Source organism: Psammomys obesus, unplaced genomic scaffold (assembly GCF_907164565.1).
Source record: "Psammomys obesus unplaced genomic scaffold, mPsaObe1.curated_primary_1811, whole genome shotgun sequence".
In the NCBI taxonomy this organism is placed as follows: domain Eukaryota; kingdom Metazoa; phylum Chordata; class Mammalia; order Rodentia; family Muridae; genus Psammomys; species Psammomys obesus.
Window position 1 is genome coordinate 26,118,184 of NW_026585895.1, and position 21,447 is coordinate 26,139,630.

Sequence of the window (21,447 nt, forward strand, 5' to 3'; positions counted from 1 at the left end):
CTATCTATCTATCTATCTATCTATCTATCTATCTATCTATCTACCTACCTACCTACCTACCTATCTATCTATCTATCTATCTATCTATCTATCTATCTATCTATCTATCTATCTATTTGTCTGTCTTTCTGCCTGTCTGCTTGTCTCTCTGTCTATTTATCCATCCATCATCATACCCAACCACCCATGCACGTATATCTATTTTCTACCTTCCCACCCTGTCCCAAACTTTACATAATGATTATTACGGATTACTCAAAGTGTTACTTGCTACTGAAGTCTGCAGTATGTAGCCCAGTACCACACAAACTCGGCAATGTCAGCTCAACCCCGAGGCTGCAGCTGTATGCTCTGTCCAGGCAGAAAGAGCAACTACACATAGAAACATCAATTCTAACTTTCAAGGAAAAGAAATGGCAACTTACTGAAGCTGACAGATTTCTCCCTTCATGACCAATTTAATCAACATGTAACCCTTGCATAGCTATGAAACAAACCTTAAAGTTCACTCACGAAGGAGATTCAAAAAGAGATGGATGTTCAGAACAACAAACCACCATCACGTCTTCCCATTTTCCCTAAACCTTTGCAGCTTTGCTTATCCACCAGGAAAGAGCCCTGGGGTAGAACAGGAATCCTTAGAGGTGAAGAGCAAAGAAAATGAACATCTACCTAAGTCATTGCTCAGTCACTAAATTAACCACCTCTTCTGCCTTCTTGCATCTAGAATTCCTGCCTTATAAGATAGTGAGTTGTAACTCTCTCCCTCACCTCCATGACCCCATTAAACCAAGCATTTCCTTCTCTGCAGTATTTAATGCCCTAGACATCAACGAGCAGGACAGTTGGGCAAAGTCTTCTATCGGCACTATTAGATTCCCTAGCCAATAGCAGCAGCAACTAATCCCTGTTTTAGGCAAGCGAGGAAGTGAAATTGCATTTAACTTAAATTGTTAACATACAATCTCTAAAGGCCCCTGAGAACACAGGCAGGCTGATCCCATTAGATCATTGAGATGGCTGTTCACATCAAGGCCGCCTTGTCCTCATCTCTAAGGCACAGTCTCCCACTGACATTGGACTAGCTTGCTTTGCTCTTAAGAGACGCTGAGACTTAAGGCCAACTGTTGGGCAGAGTACATGGAATCTTATGTAAGAAGTGAGAAATAGTAAGAGCTGAAGAGGACAGGAACCCCACAAGGAGAGCAACAGAACCAGAAAATTTGAACACAGTTATCTTCCCAGAGACTCATACTCCAACCAAGTACCAGGCATAGAGATAACCTAGAACCCCTGCACAGATGTTGCCCAGGACAGTTTAGTGTCCAAGTGGGTTACATAGTAATGGGAAGAGGGACTGCCTCTGACATAATCTGATTGGCCTGCTCTTTGATCACCTCCCCCTGAGGGGGGACTAGACTTACCAGGCCACAGAAGATGACAATGCAGCCACTCCTGATGTGATCTAATAGACTAAGATCAGAAGGAAGGAGAGGAGGACCTCCCCTATCAGTGGACTTGGGGAGGGGCATGCGTGAAGAAGGGGGTGGGAGGGTGGGATTGGGAGGGAAGGAAGGAGGGGCTTATGGGGGAATACAAAGTGAATAAAGTGTAATTAATAAAATAAATAAATTAAAAATAAAAATATTTTTAAAAAAAAGAGTGCACTTTCATAGCTAATGCCTTCAGGGTCCTTATTTTCTATCCAAACAATCCCCCTTTCTTACCAACCACATGAGATCAAGAAATGAAAAATACGTAGACTCAACCAAATTTTCTCCCTCTCAAATTATTGTTCTGAAGCTGGTTCTATCATATATCTTTGTAGCCAAGAGAAGGTAGTAAACACAAACTATTTTAATTCTCCATGGGAAATTGCAGGAAACATAGCAAACTAGACTTGTGTGTCTTAGAACTCAGACTCACACTGCTCACATAGCTAAGCAAGATTTCATTACCTTTTCATCTCTTTCTTGTCATGTCTTAGCAGCAGAGATTCTAAGATCTCTTAATACTCTCTGATCTGCCAAGTAAAAGACCACATACAGTCAGAAGTAAATATTATACTGGACTACTGAATGGTACTCTGAGCCCAGGGTGGTTGGTATCTTAAGCTTGGAATCCCTGAACTTGGGAGGTTGAGTCAGGAGAACTGTCTTGGGTTCAAGACTAGCCTGGGCTACAAAATGAAATCCTGGGTGAGGGAAAAAAACAAATGGAAGTGGTATATACTTTTAAGCCCAGCACTGAGGAGACAGAGGCAAGCAGGTCTCTGAATTGGTGATCAGCCTGGTCTACACAGAGAGTTCCAGGACTCTCTATGCTACACAGTGAGACCCTTATCAAATTCATTTCTGTTACAGCCTCAATAAATCACTGGTTCAGTTTACTCTATGACCTAAAGAGTAAGATAGAAATTATAAAGGTGAACAAAACTTTTCACAGCTCCTTGAACAAAAGCTCAATGTGATTATTTTAGATTACAATTAATACCTTTTCTCTCATATCCTTGGCAGGACAAGTGTTTGCTTTAAAATTAATAGAAAATGAAGGCCACAGGAAGTGATAAGCATAAACGTGCGATTCGGCTTGGTGTCAGTTATTTAGGTGTGCATTTCAGGGTGTTCTTTCTCATGCTTGCCACTTTCAAAAAAAAAAAAGAGAGAGCCATGTGAAAATATCTAAATGAATGCGGGGGAAGCAGTGTCAGAAATCAATACTTCTCTCCCAGCGTGTTTAACCTGCTGGAATGAAGTGTTAATCACAGAAATAAGATACCATATTACATTTATAAACTAATGAAACTAGAAAAAGCAAGGCGCGTGACACTCTAATTAAACACCTGGAAGACAGCCAAGCCTGTGTAAGTTGATAACCCAAGTACAATCTCTGGCAGGGAAAAGGCAGGTCTGCAGTGAGTTGATATGGCCAGCTCGGCTGTTAATTGAATAACAGGCAATCTATAAACATCACTAATTGCACATGTGTAAGCCCATGTGCAAGTGCAGAGGCTGCCTCAAGAAGCACCCCAGAACACGGTGCGCCCAGATGAAGCACCCGGAAAAATCTTCTGTCTCTCTCAAAGCACTGCAGCCGTACCTTAGTCCTCACCACAGCATCCCTCTGATTAGCCTCTGCACAGTAACTTAATGATACATTTTTCAGAAGATCATTTTTCTTCCTAACTCAACATGAACTGCAGAACTATCAATTACCCATTTCAGCAAAGAACAAACAAGTAATCTAGAAATTCCAGCCTGTGAATGAAAAGCTTTCTAAATTGTAAAGAAGACATGGGCTTATTCCCAACAGGCAAAATGCTTTTCAGAATCGTTCCCAGGTATTCTGCAGAAGTGCTACAGCTACTGCGAGCAGCACTGAGTGTTAGGATTTGACACTTTCCTCTCTCTCTCTCTCTCTCTCTCTCTCTCTCTCTCTCTCTCTCGGATAGAGCCATCTGAGGAGACTCAGAAACTGTTGTCAGAACTTACTTATCCATTTAATAAATCCTTTTTGTAGGACTATATCAGCCTCAATGAATGCACAGCATTTTGAAACTGCAGCTCTGGGCTAGTAAGACGGCTCAAAGGTTAAAGGCAATTGCTGTGCAAACCAGGGAATCTAAGTTCAATCTCTGCAACCCATATAAAAAGACAGAGAGAGAGAGAGAGAGAGAGAGAGAGAGAGAGAGAGAACCAGCTTCACCAAGTGGTCCTCTGCCCTCCACACTCATGGCTGCTTACCTACCTACACACACACACACACACACACACTATAATGAAGAATTGAATGCTATAGAGAGCACTTGGATAACCATGAGAAAAGAAAAGAGAAAAATGGAAAGACTCATTCCAAGAAGGCCCAAAGTAAACTTTGTTCTGAAGGCTAAGCTCTACCATAATCAATGTGCCCATTCCAACATGGTTCCGCATAAGCAGAAAGAGAAGGTGGGAAAATGAGAAGTCTTTCTGCTTATGTCCTGGGCAGAAACCAAACAAGACAGAAAAGGGAGGGAGAGAGCATGAAAAGGGTGGTTATTAAAGTCTGCCTTGTTGGCAAGGGTATTGCAAGAAAATCACCTAAGTACAAAAGGTTTGATGGGCCATTGAGCATATGTTTCAAAATAGACCATGCAATGCATACTGAGTTCAGAGATACCTGCTGCCTACCAATATTAAGTGTGAAAAAAGAGTCACTCACGCCCACTATACATTCCACAGGGTGTCATTACCACAGATATAGTCACTGAAGTGAACCTGAGCAAAATGACCCTTGTGACACAATGAAGTTTGGGGTTTGGGGGCAAGAAGTACGCCCAGTCCCCCAATAATCCTGGATACACAGAACACTGTTTCTTTAATTTGACAACTGTTTAATGCAAGCAACTACTGATCATTACAGAAGACTACAAACCCCTCAGGAAATCCACCATTGTAGTAGCAGCAACAATCGAAGAGAACTACTTATTAAATTGTAAAATAAATTCCCTGAAACCACTAATACCTAACTAATTTACTTTTCTTCAAAAAAGTCAGAAGTAATAGAATGTCAATTATCTAACAAGCTTTGTAGTTGAAGACTCCCTTCCCAAGGTGAGCTCCAAGAACACATCTTAGACTCATGCTAGAACATACTATCTTGTCTTTTTTTGTGTGTGTGCAGGAAAGAGATGTCTACACATGTGCTCTAGTAACTGAGCTCTAACAGAAGAACAGATTAGTTGAGGATTAAAAACCTTACATGAAAAGGCCATTTAAGGACCATTCCTAACTGTCTAAGTAGAAAATGACTCCATTGATCCAAGATAGCACACTACTTTAATTCTACTTAAGGAGGATTGCTATGAGTTGAAGGCAAGCCTGGGCTACATAAGACTCTGTCTGGGGGTGGGAGGAGGCACAGGCATGAAACTGGAGAGATAAAATGGGAAGATATATTCATAGTGTTCTAAGTGTGATGGCTAGTTTTATGTCAAATTCACACAAGTCATCTGAGAGGAGGAACCTCAAATAAGAAAATGCCTCCATAGGACTGAACAATAGGCAATCCTGTAGAGCATTTTCTTAATTAGCAACTGATGTGGGAGAGCCCAGCCCATTGTGAATGGAGCCACCCTGGGCAGGTGGTCCTGGGTTCTATAAGAAAGCAGGCTGAAAATGGCAAACTCACAGAGCTGGGTCAGGCCATCTCTCCTCTTGGGTCCTCTGTTTTCCACAAGTCCAATAAGAACCCCAATTTTAGAATATTTTAAACAGGTTCTAAATCTGTGTTCATATGTGACTTTGGAAACTTTGAGGTAAATTAAATCAGCCAGGAGTGTATTACTTATCTAAATTATGTTGAATTATATTAAATTTTGTTTTGAATAGCTAAAAGAAAAAAAAAAAAAAGCAGGCTGAACAAGCCATGAGGAACAAGCTAGTAAGTAGTACTACCCCATGGATACTGCAAAAGCTCCTGCCTCTAGATTCCTGTCCTGTTTGAGTTCCTGTCTTGGCTTTCCCTGGTGGACTGTGAACCAGGATATGTAAGCTAAAATGAACCCTTTCCTTCTTAGTTGTTTTGGCCATGGTGTTTTATCACAGCAATAGAATCCCAGGTAAGAAACATGAAGAAAGCACAAATGCTATTTCTGCCTTGGAAGATGAGGTAACTAATCAGGCTAGGACCCAGAATGACAAAGCTAGGAAACTTCTGAGACTATAATACATAAGAAAGTTCAATATACAACTTTATGACATTTATGACATCCAAGTTAAAATGCCCAGGTAAGAACTAGAAAAAGTCCAAATTAAGCTTTGCTATACCTTGCCCACTGAACCAGACTGCTATGATGTGGAAATTGGTTTCTTTCTCAAAGGGTCAATTTCTAGAAGTTAGGTCCCAATTTCAAAGATAATGGGAACTTTAAGGGTTGGGCCAAATAAAACTCTCTGCATTGAAAGCACCCTCCAGACCAAAGCTGGCCTACAGAAGGGCCTAGGTCTCCCTACCTAGTACTTCATCAGCTCCCAAGAACAATATATCCTAAAAGACCAAGCCAAGCCTGGCCCAGCCTTTGGGTTCCCTCGCCTCTTCTTCTCCTCTCCCACTCTCTTATATATTCTTACCATGTGATGTTTTCCTCCATGTAATAACTGAACATGACCAAAAGACCCTCCCCATGGGGCTGCTGGATCTTAGTCTTTCCACCTTTAAAACTAATAGTTAAATAAACCTTTTAAAAGTACTTATTCGGTAGTATATTATCAGGTCAACAGAAAGACAACAACACAAGCTAATATATCTGTGGTACAGGCTTGTAATTCCAGCACTTAGTAAGCTGAGACAGAAGGTTAACATTAGTATGAGTTCAGCCTGAGTTATGCAGTGAGATCTTTTCTCAAAATAATAATAATAACAATAATAACAATAATAATAATAATAAAAGTAATTTTTAAGAAAAGAAAGAAATAACTTTATTCTATTAAAGGTTTCCTTCTCTGTTTGCTATGGTTATCCTGTGTCTGTCTGGAAACCATACTTTCTCAAGCTACAAAATCTGTGACACAGTATACTATAACATGCTCAAAGTTACAAAAGTATCTGGGGCACCCAATGCACCCCTGAAGTTTTCCTATTAGAAACCATCAGAAACAGGCTCCATAAGTCTCAAATGGATGAGCAGAGTAGAGAAGGAAGGGCAATTTATTCCCTGCGCTATAATTTGGCCCTCATAGAGCTTCCAGAAGTCTCATAAGAGTTTAGTGAGGACTGAGAATAAAGGTCAGTTAGTAAAGTACTGGAGTAGTACGAGGAGGGCTTGGGTTCTGTCCCCAGTGGTACATACACAGGACACATGGGTTCTATCTTCAGCAGTACATACATGTGTCACATGATACACACCTATAATCCCAGCACTCTGGAGGTAAAAGGCAAGAGGATCACAAATTCAAAATCATCCTCAACTATATAGAGTTCAAGAATACCCTGCAACATTTAAAACCCTGTCTCTCCTCCCTCCCACCCACCCTTACGAAAAAGAAAAAGTTAGTAGTCTGCTAGGAGAGAGAGCACTTCCTGGCATGTGCAAGGCTCTAGGCTTGCCACAGCAGAAATGAGGACTGGAAGCTAAGGGTTATGGCATGCAAATGTGGTCATGTTACAGGCTGTAGCAAGAAATGCCCAGCAAGTTGCTGGGAAAGCCTGGTAGATACCAAGAAGGAAGAAACATTGAACTGCAGAAATATTTATGTTACCTTCAACGTCACAGCTCAAGTAGTTCCGTACTTCATTCAAGATGAAGTTGATGTCTTCTTCAGAAGGAATAGGGTGTGGTGTGATGTCAGTTGGTGTGTCAGTAGTGCCAGCAATTGTCATCTTCTCCCAAGGCAAGAAGAAAATAACTCTTCCATCACTGGTTGCAGGGTCAAGAAGTCCCATGTTCTCAGGGCTGGAGGACAAAAAAACATTTCTGTTTGGCACTCATGCTCAAATACACAAAACAAGAGAGAAGTTAGCTATTATTTTATTATTTTATCCTAATCTGTAATCCTAAAATTTCAAAAAAATGGTAAAAAAAAAAAAAAAAAAATAAGGAACTGAGCAAATGTGATAATACTATCCTATGATCTTCTCCATCTAATAATGCAAGGTTAATTAATTGTCTTTCAACTGTTTTGGTATACTCTGGACCATTCACATTAGATAATGTCAGTGGGGAATAAATGCCTATAATTTCTTTTATTATGGCCAATTAACGATGACTCTTCAACCTTTCTTAGAGTCTATGAAAAGTATTTTCCTGGGACATTTGACATTTTGTACATCCCACAGTGGACAGCCTGAGAAGTCAATGAGAAAGTGAAGCCAAACTTTCCAGAAACTGAAATGAAATCGTGAACCCCTTCCTTCCTTGATGCCTACATGAAAATGTGCCACTTTGTCAAATATGAGATTTCTTACCTTGTCTCAAAGTGACGGGACAGTTAGTTAACAAATGCACAAATGCACGGAGGAGAAAAGAACGCAGCCCTTTATTTGTTTGTCTCTTATATTTGCTAAATAACAGTGCCATTGAATGGGTCAAATGGAAAATAGGTTAGCAATAAGAATCTTTCAAACAACAGACACATGCATTACATTAATAATTAGAGTAAGAGACAAGCACCTCACACGGATGCAAAAAAATCCTTCTAAACTTTAGCCAAGAATTTTCACAAGTACGTGCTGCTCAATTTAAAAGCAATATCACAAATGCACTTGAAAGAATGGGCAACTGTAAACAAGCATTAACAAAAACCCAAAGTTGGGGCTGGAGAGATGGCTCAGTGGTTAAGAGTATAGCCGTTCTTTCAGATGACTGGGGTTTGATTCCCAGCACCCACATGGCAGCTCACAACTATCTGTAAATTTAGTTCTAGGGTATAGGATGCCCTCGTCTGAGCCCTTTGGGCACTAGGCATGCTCAAGGTGTGTATAAACATACATGCAGACAAAATATGCATCCACATAAAATAAATAAATTAAAATAAAATCTATGGATTGCTGACTAAAAACTATTATTTGTGTGTACATAAGTATATAATTACACTTTCAAGAAAATGTGAAATTGTTAAAAAAAAAAAAAAAAGAGTGGGAAGGATCCAAAAGGGTCATATTCAAATCGAGTAATAGAAATCTTTAAAGAGCTGTCACATCTGACTGAATTCTCAGAGGGCTAGTGTTAAAGATATGTTCTGCGATGATATTCCTTAGAAAGGAGACAATCACACTTGGTTTAGAGCATGCAGTAGACTTCTAATGTCTATTATACCCTTAAAGATTTATACCCTTCAAAGATTTATCTAAATGGGTAAGGAGAAGAGGCTAAAAACTGTTTAAAAGAAAAGCAAAAATGTACATAAAACAGAAATCTCTGATCAACTTCATTAGTGCCTCTTTATGTAAACCACAAGAAGGTCCAGTTATTCTCAGCAAAGCTGTTAGCCCTGCAAAACTCTGTATCCTAAATTCAAAGAGCCTGAGAGAATGCCACTCATTCAGAGCCTTTCCCTTAGGTTTCCACCACCATCCAGAGGCCCAGAGCAGAAGGGAATTTCACTCTAACACATTGAAAACATGCCCAACATTTTCTGGTCTCTAAAAAGGACTGAATCTTATTTGCCATTAAAACTACAATTCCAATCCAATTGCAAGTCATATAATTTGGGGGAGGCGGGTAGAGAAGGAGGCTCCAAATTGATGTGCCCTTAGATTAAGCCTTCAGTCACTTTTGGTTGGATACTAACACATTCAAGTTCCAAGCTTTGATTTGATAAATGGCTTTTTGTTGAAACAAAACATTCAAGAAACTTCAAGAAATTTTATGTTGACGTAATTTATGTACGGCCATCTCATGGACCAGAAAACTCGTGATGGGTTTCAACAATACACACGAGAAGCCTAGGCCTAAGATTCTAATATTGAGTAATGAGGCAGGAGGTTCAGTTAGATAAGTGCAACTATACTGAGACCCTCAGAAACCTCCACTGCAATAAAAGCCATTTAAAGGGTGAAGGTGACAGCTACCAGCCGACATGTACCTGGAACCTGTAGAGAGTCAGCTGCTTAAGTAAAGACATATGTGTCGGGCATAAACTTAACAAGCACAGTGGGAAGACAGAGCTACTAACAAATGGTATAAAATTTTAAGAATCCACTTGGAAGTATCTTTCATCAGTTCCAAATTACCTAATTCATAGTCTCCCTCGAGGAAAAGTTTGTTTTCTTACGAAGGATTAGTTCTGCAAGGTCACCCTAAAGAGTCAGTGCTGGTGACAGTCAGCACAATGCGAGAGCCGCACAGCCCTTTTCAATCTGTATGATTCATTTGGCATCAGCGGGGGGAAGCTTGCTAATTTATGTGTGTGTCTAGGATTAAAGGTAATGAACATTTTTCTCATGCAGACCATTGCTTTCCTGAAGAACCCTTAGTTAAACTGAAATCAATTTATTGTTAACCACTTAGCAATCAGCGTTAGAGCTAACAGTATGTACACACACATTACAGGGAAAAAAATTGACCTCTTGTCAGTAGTAAAAAGCAGGCTGGAAGGAAGAGGTGATTACATTCATGTTCGGCAGTCAGTGGGAGTGCCAGTGTGGCTTTTGGAAGAAACCACAAATCTGAGGAAAATTCCAGATTGGTTTTTAAGAGTAAATTCACAGAAATAATTTTTGTATGCTGGGTTTTCTGAAGTTAAGATAATTCTCCTGGGGCTGGAAGGATGGCTCATCGGTTAGGAACACTGGCTGCTCTTCCAGAGAACCAGCGCTCTATTTCAAGCACCTTTGTTGGGCAGCTCACAACAACGTATTTCTACCTCCACAGGGAGGCAGAGGCAAAAGGATCGCTGTGAGTTCAGGCCAGCCTGGTCTACAAAGTGAGTCCAGGATAGCCAAAGCTACACAGAGAAACTTTGTCTCGAAAACAAAAACAAAACAAAAAAAAATAAATAAATATAATAATAATAACCGCCCCTGCTTCCCCCAAACACACACCTAAAAGCTGTTACCATAACTTATGATCATTCTAATTTTGGAATGTTAGTTAGGGTTACATCAAACTTGACTATTCTATAAAGATACTTCTACCAATGATGCAACATCAAAGAAAGGCCTCCAAGCTTAACTTTTTATCTACTAGCCTACACTCAAAAAATTCCTTCAACTTGAAAAAAACCTCAGGTGACAGAGTCAGAACAGAAGGCTGTTACCTATAGTACCCGGGCATCACAATGTGGACGCCCGCACTGGGCTGGCAGATGGGGGCAGCACTGTTATCGTCCATTTTGCGCACGGAGTCTGTGAAGGGGCCGGTGGCATTGATGACACATTTGGCTCTCACGTCAAACTCCTGCCCTGTGAAGAAAAGCAGCAGCAACTGCATATTCTGTCTGTTCTCTGCTCAGTGGTGCCGGCTTATTAGTTCATCTATTAACTTAACCTGCGGTGACGTGTGGTACATAGCACCCTAAGTGACATGAACAGCCAGTTATTGAAGAGCCAAACAAAAGGCTCACTTCTGAGTAAATTTACCCAAAACAAGTCCAAACTAAAAGGGAAAAAAAAAAGCAAACCACTTTTTCATTGTGGTTCCCGGTCTATTTATAAAGCGCCTCTGCTCGGGAGGCTGCGGATACAGCTCCACGGGGGGGGGGGGGGGGGGGGTGGATAAGAGCTCTTCCCAGCATGCGAAAAGCCCTGGGTTCAGTCCCCAGCACTGGAACCGAAAATCCTATACAGCGATTGTGAACTAAGTGCTAAACAAAGAACGTGGGATGAGTAAAGGGTCTGTCCTTAAAACCCAAACGGAAAGAGAAAGAGGAAGAGAGGAAAGAAGGAAGGGAGGGGGGGAGGAAGGGAGAAACAGAGAGAGGAAGAGAAGGAATGAAGGAAAAGAGTTCACAAGTTCAGTGGATTAAGATACTTGACATCAAGCCTGAAAACCTGAGTTTGATCCTGATAATCTACATGATGGAAGTACAAAATTGACTTCCAAGTTGTCCTCTGACCTCCACATGAAGGTTATGACATGCACATGTGACTGCACATTCACACACAATTAAATCCTTCAACTCCAAAAAATATATATCTATATCTAAATGCTTAATTACATTACTATGAGAAACATATTTCACAAGTGCTGCTTTTGTTCAAGGAACGATGCAATTTTGCAACTGCCTAGCAGTAGGGCCATGGCAAGAATGGAACTCTGGTTGAGTTATAAGTGATTGACTCAAAGGACGTGTAAATGCCCTGCCTGTGCCACCTAAGTGATGCTCGGAGACTTGGCACATTGATTTAATTTTATTAATCACATGTTTCTGTGAAGGGAATGAAATGCATTCACAGCTGCGAGAGTTCTATGGGCATTTATTATTATCCTTATCATTAGTGTTACTATTTAACACAAAGGGAAAAAATTGGCCAAGTCCCACGAGGGAAAATTTTCATGTTAAACCAGGCATTGTTGACAATAAAGAATATAATTAATATGACTGAAGTCTGCCTTAGCTGAAAGAAAAGCGACAGGAAAATCCTCATTCAGGCATTGTACAAGCACAGCAGAGTGAGAAGAAATGCCTCCCTGGTGGACCCTGGTGTACCTGTGAGGACATCCTTGCACCGCGCGCCGCTCACACGCTCCTTCCCAGTTTCGGGGTCTTTCTTCTTGAGCAGGCTCACCACCTCCATGTAATTGGCAGTGGCAGCCCCATACCTGGCAGCAGTGAGGGCAATGGCAAGGTTCATCCGTGCGTCGTTGTGTTGTCCTGCAGCGGGGAGAGGCACAAGGGGAGGGATGGGAGTCACCTCGAGCCACGGCCTGGTGGTACAGGAGTGTGTCACAACAGATATGTCACATGTGTCCCTGTCACCTGGGATCTACGTGATGGCTGGGCAGCTCTACGGGGCACAGTCTGGAAACATGGGGTCAGCCTCGGGCGACATTTACCTGCTTCTTCAGGAAGCACGTTTTGTAAAGATAGGGATGATGGAATTATTCCTTTCCTACAGAACTGACATCAATTATCTCAAAGTTTCAAACTTATTTCTCAAATAAGTAATTATTCTCTCTGTGTGGGAACATATGTATGTGTCAGACTTTTTTCCAGTACAGAAAAACCATAACCATGGAAGCGAAGCAATTCAAAAGCTTGGAATATGTGACACCCCAACTGGTGTTGATGAACAATTTTTTATTAGTGCATGCCTATCTAGCATTCAAAATCAAGACTTTCCTCTTCCATAGAGAATCTCAGTATTCCATAAAAGGCTTTCTCTTCTTTTGAATTTTGATCAGGGCTCCTTAAAATGTAACATTTTTTTTTAATAGCACATAAAAGGTAAGAAATTAGGCAGGGCAAAATTTAATTACAGAACAATTCCTACCTGTGTTGTTAGAGATTTATTACTGAAAAATCCTAGTTAAAGAAAACTAAGGGGGAGGAGAAGGGGGAAGAGATGATTAATCACTTTAAAATACTGGCATCACTGGAGACTTTTCCTATTTATTATTGCCAGTGGAGTTAACGCTGACCAGGGAGAATTACTCTACATTGCAGGGCCAGGTTCTCTGTGCCCTGAATAATTAATTATCCGGGGCTAGATGTATTGAAGCAGAGTTCAAATTCCCACACGTTGAGATCAGTTCTATCAAGATAATACTGATACAGGGATGAATCTAATGGAGATTGTTGTTGATTTATGCCACCAGCATACCAAACGTGTAGTATAAATGGTTTATGTAAAGTTTCTTCCTTGTGATTCAGTCTGGGAGCCCTGAACGAGTCATATGTTCCAGGGAAAAGGGCAAAGTTATAAAGAGAGAATCGATGACTGAAGATCCTGCAACCCCTCCCCACAAACATCTTATTCGAAAGGTGCCTAAAGAACACCAGCCTGGAAGAAACTCTCCTCCCAAGTACATGCACTTTAACAAGAGACTGGCTACTAAGGCCTGGTGTGAAAATTATTTTATGGTTCTGGGGTGGCTTTATCCAAAACTGTGTCATTTATTACCCTTAAACTATCACATTGTATTTACTTTATCAAAAACTTCACAGACTGAAGTACTGAAGTAGTGAAGCAGGAAGCTGGGAAACAAGCAGATTCTATCGGCTTCAATTCAGCATGACTCTAAAGCGGCTTAAAACAGGAAAGTTTGAGACACCAGCTTTCATTAATGTAAGTTCTTTAAAACTAGTATATTCTGTGCTAGATGAATATACACTTCCCAAGCAATAAAAATGCATGTCACTTTACAGTTGCTTTTTCCCTGGGACAAAAAGATGGCAAGACTGATGGTCGTGCGGCACACACCTTTAATCCCAGCACTGAGAAGGAAGAGGTAGGTGGATCTCTGTGAGTTTGAGGCCACAGTGAGTTCCAGGACAGCCAGGGCTACATAAAGAATTGTCTCATAGATAGATAGATAGATAGATAGATAGATAGATAGATAGATAGATAGATAGATAGATAGTTTTTTTTCTAACTAAAAAACTGGTACATTTCCTTCTGCTTCTATGTCTTTTTCGGCTCTGCCCTCCACACCAAACTGAAAGGCACCACCACTTTTCCATCTCCCTCCTCCCTGCAGCTGCTGAGACTTAGACTTTGCTTTCCTGTTGTTTTCTTTCAGACTCTAACAGAATTGTCCTCAAACAATGCATTCTTGTATGAAGTAGCAAAGCAACATCACAATCATTACCAACTCCAAGCTGATTTTGATAGCATCCATTTTTCTTTACCCAATTTTAAAAGTATAGCCTCAGATTTCACCATACACCCATCAGAATGTCTAAGATCAAAAACTCAAGTGACAATACATGCTAGAGAGGATGTGGAGAAAGGGGAACCTCCTCTATTGCTGGTGGGAATGTAAACTTGTATAACCACTTTGGAAATCAATCTGGTGCTTTCTCAGACAATTAGAAATAGTGCTACCTCAAGATCCAGCTATACCACTCCTAGAAATATATCCAAAAGATGCTTAAGTATACAACAAGGATATTTGCTCAACCATTTTCGTAGCAGCTTTATTCATAATAGTCAGAATATGGAAACCCAAATGTCTCTCAACTGAGAAATGGATACAAAAATTGTGTTACATTTACACAATGGAAAACTATTCAGCAATTAAAAACAAGGAAATCATGAAATTTGCAGGCAAATGGTGGGAACTAGAAAAGATCATCCTGAGTGAGGTATCCCAGAAGCAGAAGACACATGTGGTATAGACTCGCTTATAAGTGGGTATTAGACACATAATATAGGATAAACATACTAAAATCTATATACCTAAAGAAGCTAAGCAAGAAGGAGGACCCTGAAAAAGATGATCAAACCTCATTCAGAAAGGCAAATGGAATGGATATCGGAAGAGGGAGAAAACAGGGAACAGGACAGGAGCTTACAATAGAGGGCCTCTGAAAAACTCTACCCAGCAGGGTATCAGAGCAGATGCTGAGACTCATAGCCAAACTTTGGGCAGAGTACAGGAAATCTTATGAAAGAAAGGGGAGATAGAAAGACCTGGAGGGGACAGGAGCTCCACAAGGAGAGCAACAAAACCAAAAAATCTGGGCCCAGGGTTCTTCTTCTGAGACTGATACTACAACTAAGGACCATGCATGGAGATAAGCTAGAACCCCTGCACAGATGTAGCCCATGGCAGTTCAGTGTCCAAGTGGGTTCCCTAGTAATGGAACAGAGACTGTCTCTGGCATGAAGTCAGTAGCTGGCTCTTTGATCACCTCCCCCTGAGGGAAGAGTATCCTTACCAGGCCACAGAGAAAAACGAGGCAGCCAGTCCTGATGAGAGCTGATAAGCTAGGGTCAGATGGAAGGGGAGAAGGACCTCCACTATCAGTGAACTTGGGGAGGGGCATGGGTGGAGAGGAGGGATAGAGGGTGGGATGGGGAGGATATGAGGGAGAGGGCTACAGATGGGATACAAATTGAATAAACTGTAATTAATAAAAAAATAAATAAAATTTTAAAATTGCAACAATTATTGACAAAAAAAGAAAATAAAAGTATAGCCTCTCTTCTTACTTTGTCAATATGTAACACAATAAATAACAATAGCTTACATTGGGGTACAATGTGAGCATCAAGTGCTATTCCTTCCACACCACATAATGTCTCCTTATTGGCTTCTAAATCCCAATACAATTTAAAGATCATCAGCAACTGAAAGCATGAGGTGGAAACAGACCCCTTGCTCCTTATCTTTCCACAGCCCTCCAGTCCCCAGCCAGACCCTGCCTTGACTTGATTTCAGGACTGTCACTTCAGGATACAATGCTGGATCACCACAGTATAATGTCCAATTGCCAGAACTATCTGCACTTACCTGAAATTCAGGCCTTCTTGTCTTTGCCCTGCCTATTACTGTTCTTTTTGGGTACCACTCTGGAAGCTCCAGGAAAGCATCTCTTATGATCCAATTCCTGTATTAAGTCTCCCCCCATCTGCTTCTTGTTCTCTCAAAGCAAATTGTATACTCTTTCTCCTAGCCCAGCATTAAGTACCACGCATTCCTATTCTACTGTCTTTCTGATACTGTATTCACCCATATACTCATCTACTTCCTACTTAGAAAAATAACATACTCTTCTTATGCACTAAGCCCTGAGACAAATGAAGGGAATATAATGATGAAGACAGAAGACAGTGGCCCTGGCTGAAACTGAACCTCCACTGCAGCCACAGGGTCATCCCTCTGCCACAGAGCATGGTAGGAGGACATGTTTATCCCTCCCCCTTCCCTCTCTCAGCACAAAACAAATTTCTAATAAACTGTTAAATTTTCAGAAACCGGTAAGTTATAGCCAGACATTTGAGGGCAGTAGAGAAGCCAGCAACGCACAAAATCTGAACTCAACCCCGAATAGCCTTTTCCGGAGGCTGAATAAGTCGGAAAAGAAGGAGCAATGCTTATGGGTGTGTTCCTAAGGAATAGCCCACATGCTGCCCCTGCTCTGTGGAAAAGCACGCATAGCTGCTATTAGCTCCTAAAAAGCCGAAAAGCAAAGAGTTCGACTTCTTTCTGAGTCCAGAAACGCCCTGCCCAGTTATCTCCTGAGATCAAAAATTCAAATGACAATACATGCTAGAGAGGATGTGGAGAAAGGGGAACCCTCCTCTATGACTGGTGGGAATGTAAACTTGTACAACCACCCAGAAACGCCCTGACCAGTTATCTCCTCCGTGGCTCTCCTCTCTGCATCTGGAGCAATGCTTCGCCTCCTTCAATTTCAACTTGCCCTTTCTGCCCCGGAGATGCTGAGGCCTGCAGCCAGCACGTAAGGTGTGACGCGTTTTCGTTATTTTCAACTAAACCATCCCATTCTGTTTCCTGACATTTTGAAAATATCTCTGTGTCCTGTAATTTTATTTCTAGATTTAAAAAAAAAAAAAAAAGCTTTTGACAATGCTGCCGGTCATGAAACCTGGATAGGATAGTCTGAAATGCCCACCCAATTGATCTTCTTGTGAAGCTTAGATTCGTCCAGCCCTGTTTTCCTCAGAACCAGGCAATATCTCCTGTTTCGTTCATCAGCATCACCTTGGCACCCACACAAGGGCCCAGATGGCAACTGCGCAAATCTCTCTCCTGCTCTGATCTCGCCTACAGTTGAAATCTTACATGTGTGCACACACTAAGCTCACAGCTGCAGGACAGAAACAGAGGAGAGGAAAGACAGTCCAGAACATGAGAGGCACCCACCAAAAGGAACACTGTGGAGTGAGAGGTCTTCTAACAGACACATGTGAGAATGTGTGTTTTAGGGTACACCAGCTAAAGCAAAGTCCTTACACAAAAACTCTTTACAGATACTGTTCTTCTCAGAACTAACTCTGGCATCTAAGTTAAAGGACAAGTAGCTGAGAAAGAAAGAAGGGAGAAAGGAAGGAGAGGGGAGGAGAAAAGGAGACAGAAACTGAGGGAGGAGGGGAGGGAGAAAGAAAGGGAGGGAGGGAAAGGAAGGAAATCATTGAATGCATAAAGAACATAAAGAATAACTAAATATGAAAACATAAAAAGGTAATAAATTAGCTGGTAAAAGTCTATGAAGCTGGGATGATCTCTTCTAGTCCTTTTAGCACAGGACACCCTTACCTTTGGCTGTGTAAAGACCCATGCAAAAACAAGCAGACCTAACTCCCACCTACCCCCTAGTACAGAAGGTCTAAACTTTTAAGAAAAACAATTTATTAAAATAACACCCGTCACCATTTCATCACCAAACTGCAACTGCCGGTGTGCAATTAAGAGAATTTCCTCCCATCATCCTATGCCCTGACCTGAGTGTGAAACAATCATTTTGATGAGCAAAGGGGGTCAGATGCCTGCCACAAAGAATATCTTCTCCTAAAGCCTTAGCCCCATTTCCAGCAAAAATCTTCACAGCATCATGCTTCATTGTCTCTGGCTGCTGGTGTCACGGTGACCTCTCCAGCAGCTTCCCCTGTCCAGTTGGGCTAATCTACAAAAGTCAAGCTAATTTAACGCACCCATTACATTTAAAACTTCTCTTTCTGAAAGGAAGAGCACAGGAAACGGAGCAAAATAGGTGTGCGCCTGTGAGGGTTCTTAACTTCTGCTTTAAGTACATGTGACAAGCACAGTTAAAAAAGGAAACGGGAAATGAGAACCCTTTCACGGAGAATCCTGACAACACACAATTTCCAAAATCACTTACTGAAAGTGGTTATGGTGTCAGGACTGGTGGGTTCAGGATACGGAGAGGGAACGGTGCAGAGTGAGAGAGCAATACAGAGAGCAGAGTGCAGTGACGCTGGGGTTGAGAGTTTTGTGGTGCAACTTTTGAGGCTATCCCTCACCTGGCTGGAGGAATGTGGATGAGACGGTGCGTGCGTGCATGCGTGTGTGCGTGCGTGCGTGCGTGCGTGTCTCACATGTGTCCTTTAGAGAGGCTGGGTACTTCTGAAATTGCACAGCTCCTGTGATGGCCTGTGCCTCTAAAGGTATTGCTTCTCATACTTTGAATGAATGTCCAGTAAAAAAACAGACAAGCCAGGCATGGTGGCACATTCCTTTAATCCCAGTACGTGGGAGGCAAAGGCAGGGGAATTTCTGTGAGGCCAGCCAGGTCTATATAGAGAGTTCCAGGCCAGCCAAGGCTATATAATGAGCCAATCCCCCAGAATTTTTCATTATATTTCATCTATGTAACCGTGTAATATGTTACAAATATTGTCTCTGTGCTATCCCCATCCCATAGCCATGATTTTTGTGATAAGTCCTCAGTGTCCCCTTTCAGCCTTTTCCGGACTCCACAAGGGGAAATTGGTCAGAGGAATACTGGTAACCACGATAAAAAGCAGAGCTTCAAAGGACCTGTGCTCCTACTCTCTGCCACTACTGTGAAAAGGACATTCTTGGGTGAGCAAGACCCCGGCAGGGAAGATGAAGAGTGTGATTTGCCCCAGTTGTTATCTCAGCCCAGGCCACACCAGCTACCGGTCACTCAGCACCTACCTCACAAACAGATTTAAGTGTAGGCAGAGCAGAGAATCACCCAGCCTACCCAGACAAGAACAGACGAAGCACCTACACAAACGCCAGGGCAGCCGTAAGCCTTAATCCATTAAAGCAACTAGGAAGGGCTGAAGAGATGGCTCAGTGGCTGCGAGCACTTCATCTTTTAGAGAAACCTGTGTTCAATTGCCAGAATCCGTATGGAAGCTCACAATCATCTGCAATGTCAGTTCCAGCAAGATCTGACACCATCTTTTGATCTCCACGGACACTGCACCCGTGTAATACATACCCATACAGACAGACAAACCCTCAAACATATAAAAATAAGTTAATCTTTTTATTAAAGCAATTAAAGAAGACCACTTATGACTGCCCTGAACTGCTAAATTTGCACTGATATCCAAAGCTCATACAGAAGCACAAAGTACCAGGAATACAGGAGGTCTGGTATCAAATATGTTACGTAGTGCCTACAAAAATCACTTTTCATTTACTGAGACCATAACATATTCACCTATATTTTATACATGTTTACCAGAAATTAAGTTGAAAAAAAATCATCTTGGGCTGATGTACATTTTTCTGGAAAATGTCTAATATAGACTATAGTCTTGTAATGTAGAGAAAATCAAAGGCATAATATTCCAAGTTGATGAATTGGAGTAATTTGCTGTCACTTATCTATACTATAGTTCTCAAGAAGGGACACCTGTTAGCACTGAACATGTAATCATTTTTATTATTTAATACAAAGGTACAATTAAATGCAGGCACAGGATGTGACCCGCATCACAATTCTGCCTGGCCTTTCTCTTCACGGTATCTTTTTCATTATCCTAGGCCTTTTGTTCCTTCGTGTTTCTTTTGTCTCACCCCAAGTTCTCGAATAAGCTATTTACAATCTGAATAATTAGCAATCAGGGTGGATCTGCGGTCTTTGGCCCCAAGAAAAGGAAACATTGTCAAATGCCTTAACATGACATACTGAAGCAAGTAAAGTTTCTATACCCCTAGGACTTTTCCTTTCTTGAACAAAGTTTTAAATGAATCTAATGAGGAGTGAGTTTTCTACTTCTCAGACACTTAGGAATCTAACTAGAGTAACAAAAAAATGAAACTTAATTTAAAATGCAAACAACAGAATGCTTTGCGTATTCATTAGCTATTTCCGTACAAAAATGCTCTATACATTAGTTTACAATGAACACTCCCCATGCCTGCCTACTCCAGGACAATCCAATTCTCTCGAGCACAAACCAAGAGTAGTTCTTTTCTGTAATTTTTTTCTCTTCCTTCCTTCTTTCCTCTCACTACTTCTTAGGAGACCAAAAGTGAAAAGAGCCATGTGACAAAAATTAGCTAAAGTTGGAGAATCTCAAAAGACAGAAGACTGTTTAATAAATCAATTATGAGGCCTAAAAGCCCTGGTTCTCTCTTCATGCTTGGCAAAACCTAAGTCCTTTTGGAAGGCCTAGTTGTGCTGGAGAAGGGTTACTTTCATTGAGTTTTCATCAAGACAGCAAGGCTAGAGACAGCACTGAAATTGTCACCAAAAAAAAAAAAAAAAAAAAAAAAAAGAACCGAACATGTTTGAAATCCATTTTTTTTTATGGATATTTATTAAACAGCTATTAATGCTGCACTGAGAATCACAGTATCATTTATGGAAAGAGAAATCAAAAAGGTCAGATTGATCCAGCTGTTCTCGACTGTGAGCTGTGGGAATAAATTCACATATTCTTGACAGTCACTTTCTCTTTCCCCTGAAGTTTTCCTAAAATGCCACAAAACCCAATGCTCCAGACGTATCAACCCTCTTCTCCTAAGTCTGGGAAATATTTCTTTCACGGGAATGTATTTTAGTTCAAGGTCAAGGCTGGTCTCTATAGGCCAACTCCTAAACTCTAGTGTTCTCTTCTCTCAGCTACACAGGCAGAAAAAGTTCAGCATGGAATAGGGGACCTGGAAAGAGAAAGAAATCCTTCCATCTAGAGTCAGATGGAAGCTTTTTAACAAAGGAGACTCGAGTATCCCAGGACAATTAAGGACTTTCTTCCTTCCCAGGTATAAACATAGTTTTCTAGGCATCTCACAAGAAATCCCATGTATAGTAAAAGGGATGTCCCTAAGCCCCTTTCGCCAACACTTGTGATTTTACCTTATCAGATCATAAACCCGCGCAAGGCAAATTTAGAGCCACCACTGTCATCTAATTTATCAGGCAAGAGAAATGGGGGCAGGGGAGATGGCTGAGTAGGTAAAGTGCTTGCTCTGCAGCCATGAAGTCCGGATTCCCAGCACCCATGTAAATGCTGAGTAGGCTTGACAGACTGAAAAACCAGTGTAGAGGAGGTAGACGGGCTGGGGGTAGGGTCTAGCTCAACCAGAGAACTCTTTTTTTTTTTTTTTTAGAG

The 21,447-nt window shown here is 41.3% G+C and overlaps 1 protein-coding gene across 3 annotated transcripts in view; it reads right to left on the reverse strand.

Moving 5' to 3' along the window:
* Gpd2 (glycerol-3-phosphate dehydrogenase 2) overlaps nt 1-21,447 on the reverse strand; it is a 145,559-nt gene that overhangs the window by 16,721 nt on the left and 107,391 nt on the right. For all 3 annotated transcript variants that reach the window (XM_055600530.1, XM_055600529.1, XM_055600532.1), the window contains exons 7-9: nt 12,129-12,293; nt 10,737-10,881; nt 7,239-7,432 (exon numbers count right to left, since the gene is read on the reverse strand). In XM_055600530.1, coding sequence (XP_055456505.1) covers nt 7,239-7,432; nt 10,737-10,881; nt 12,129-12,293 — 504 coding nt within the window. The remainder of the gene's footprint in view (nt 1-7,238; nt 7,433-10,736; nt 10,882-12,128; nt 12,294-21,447) is intronic.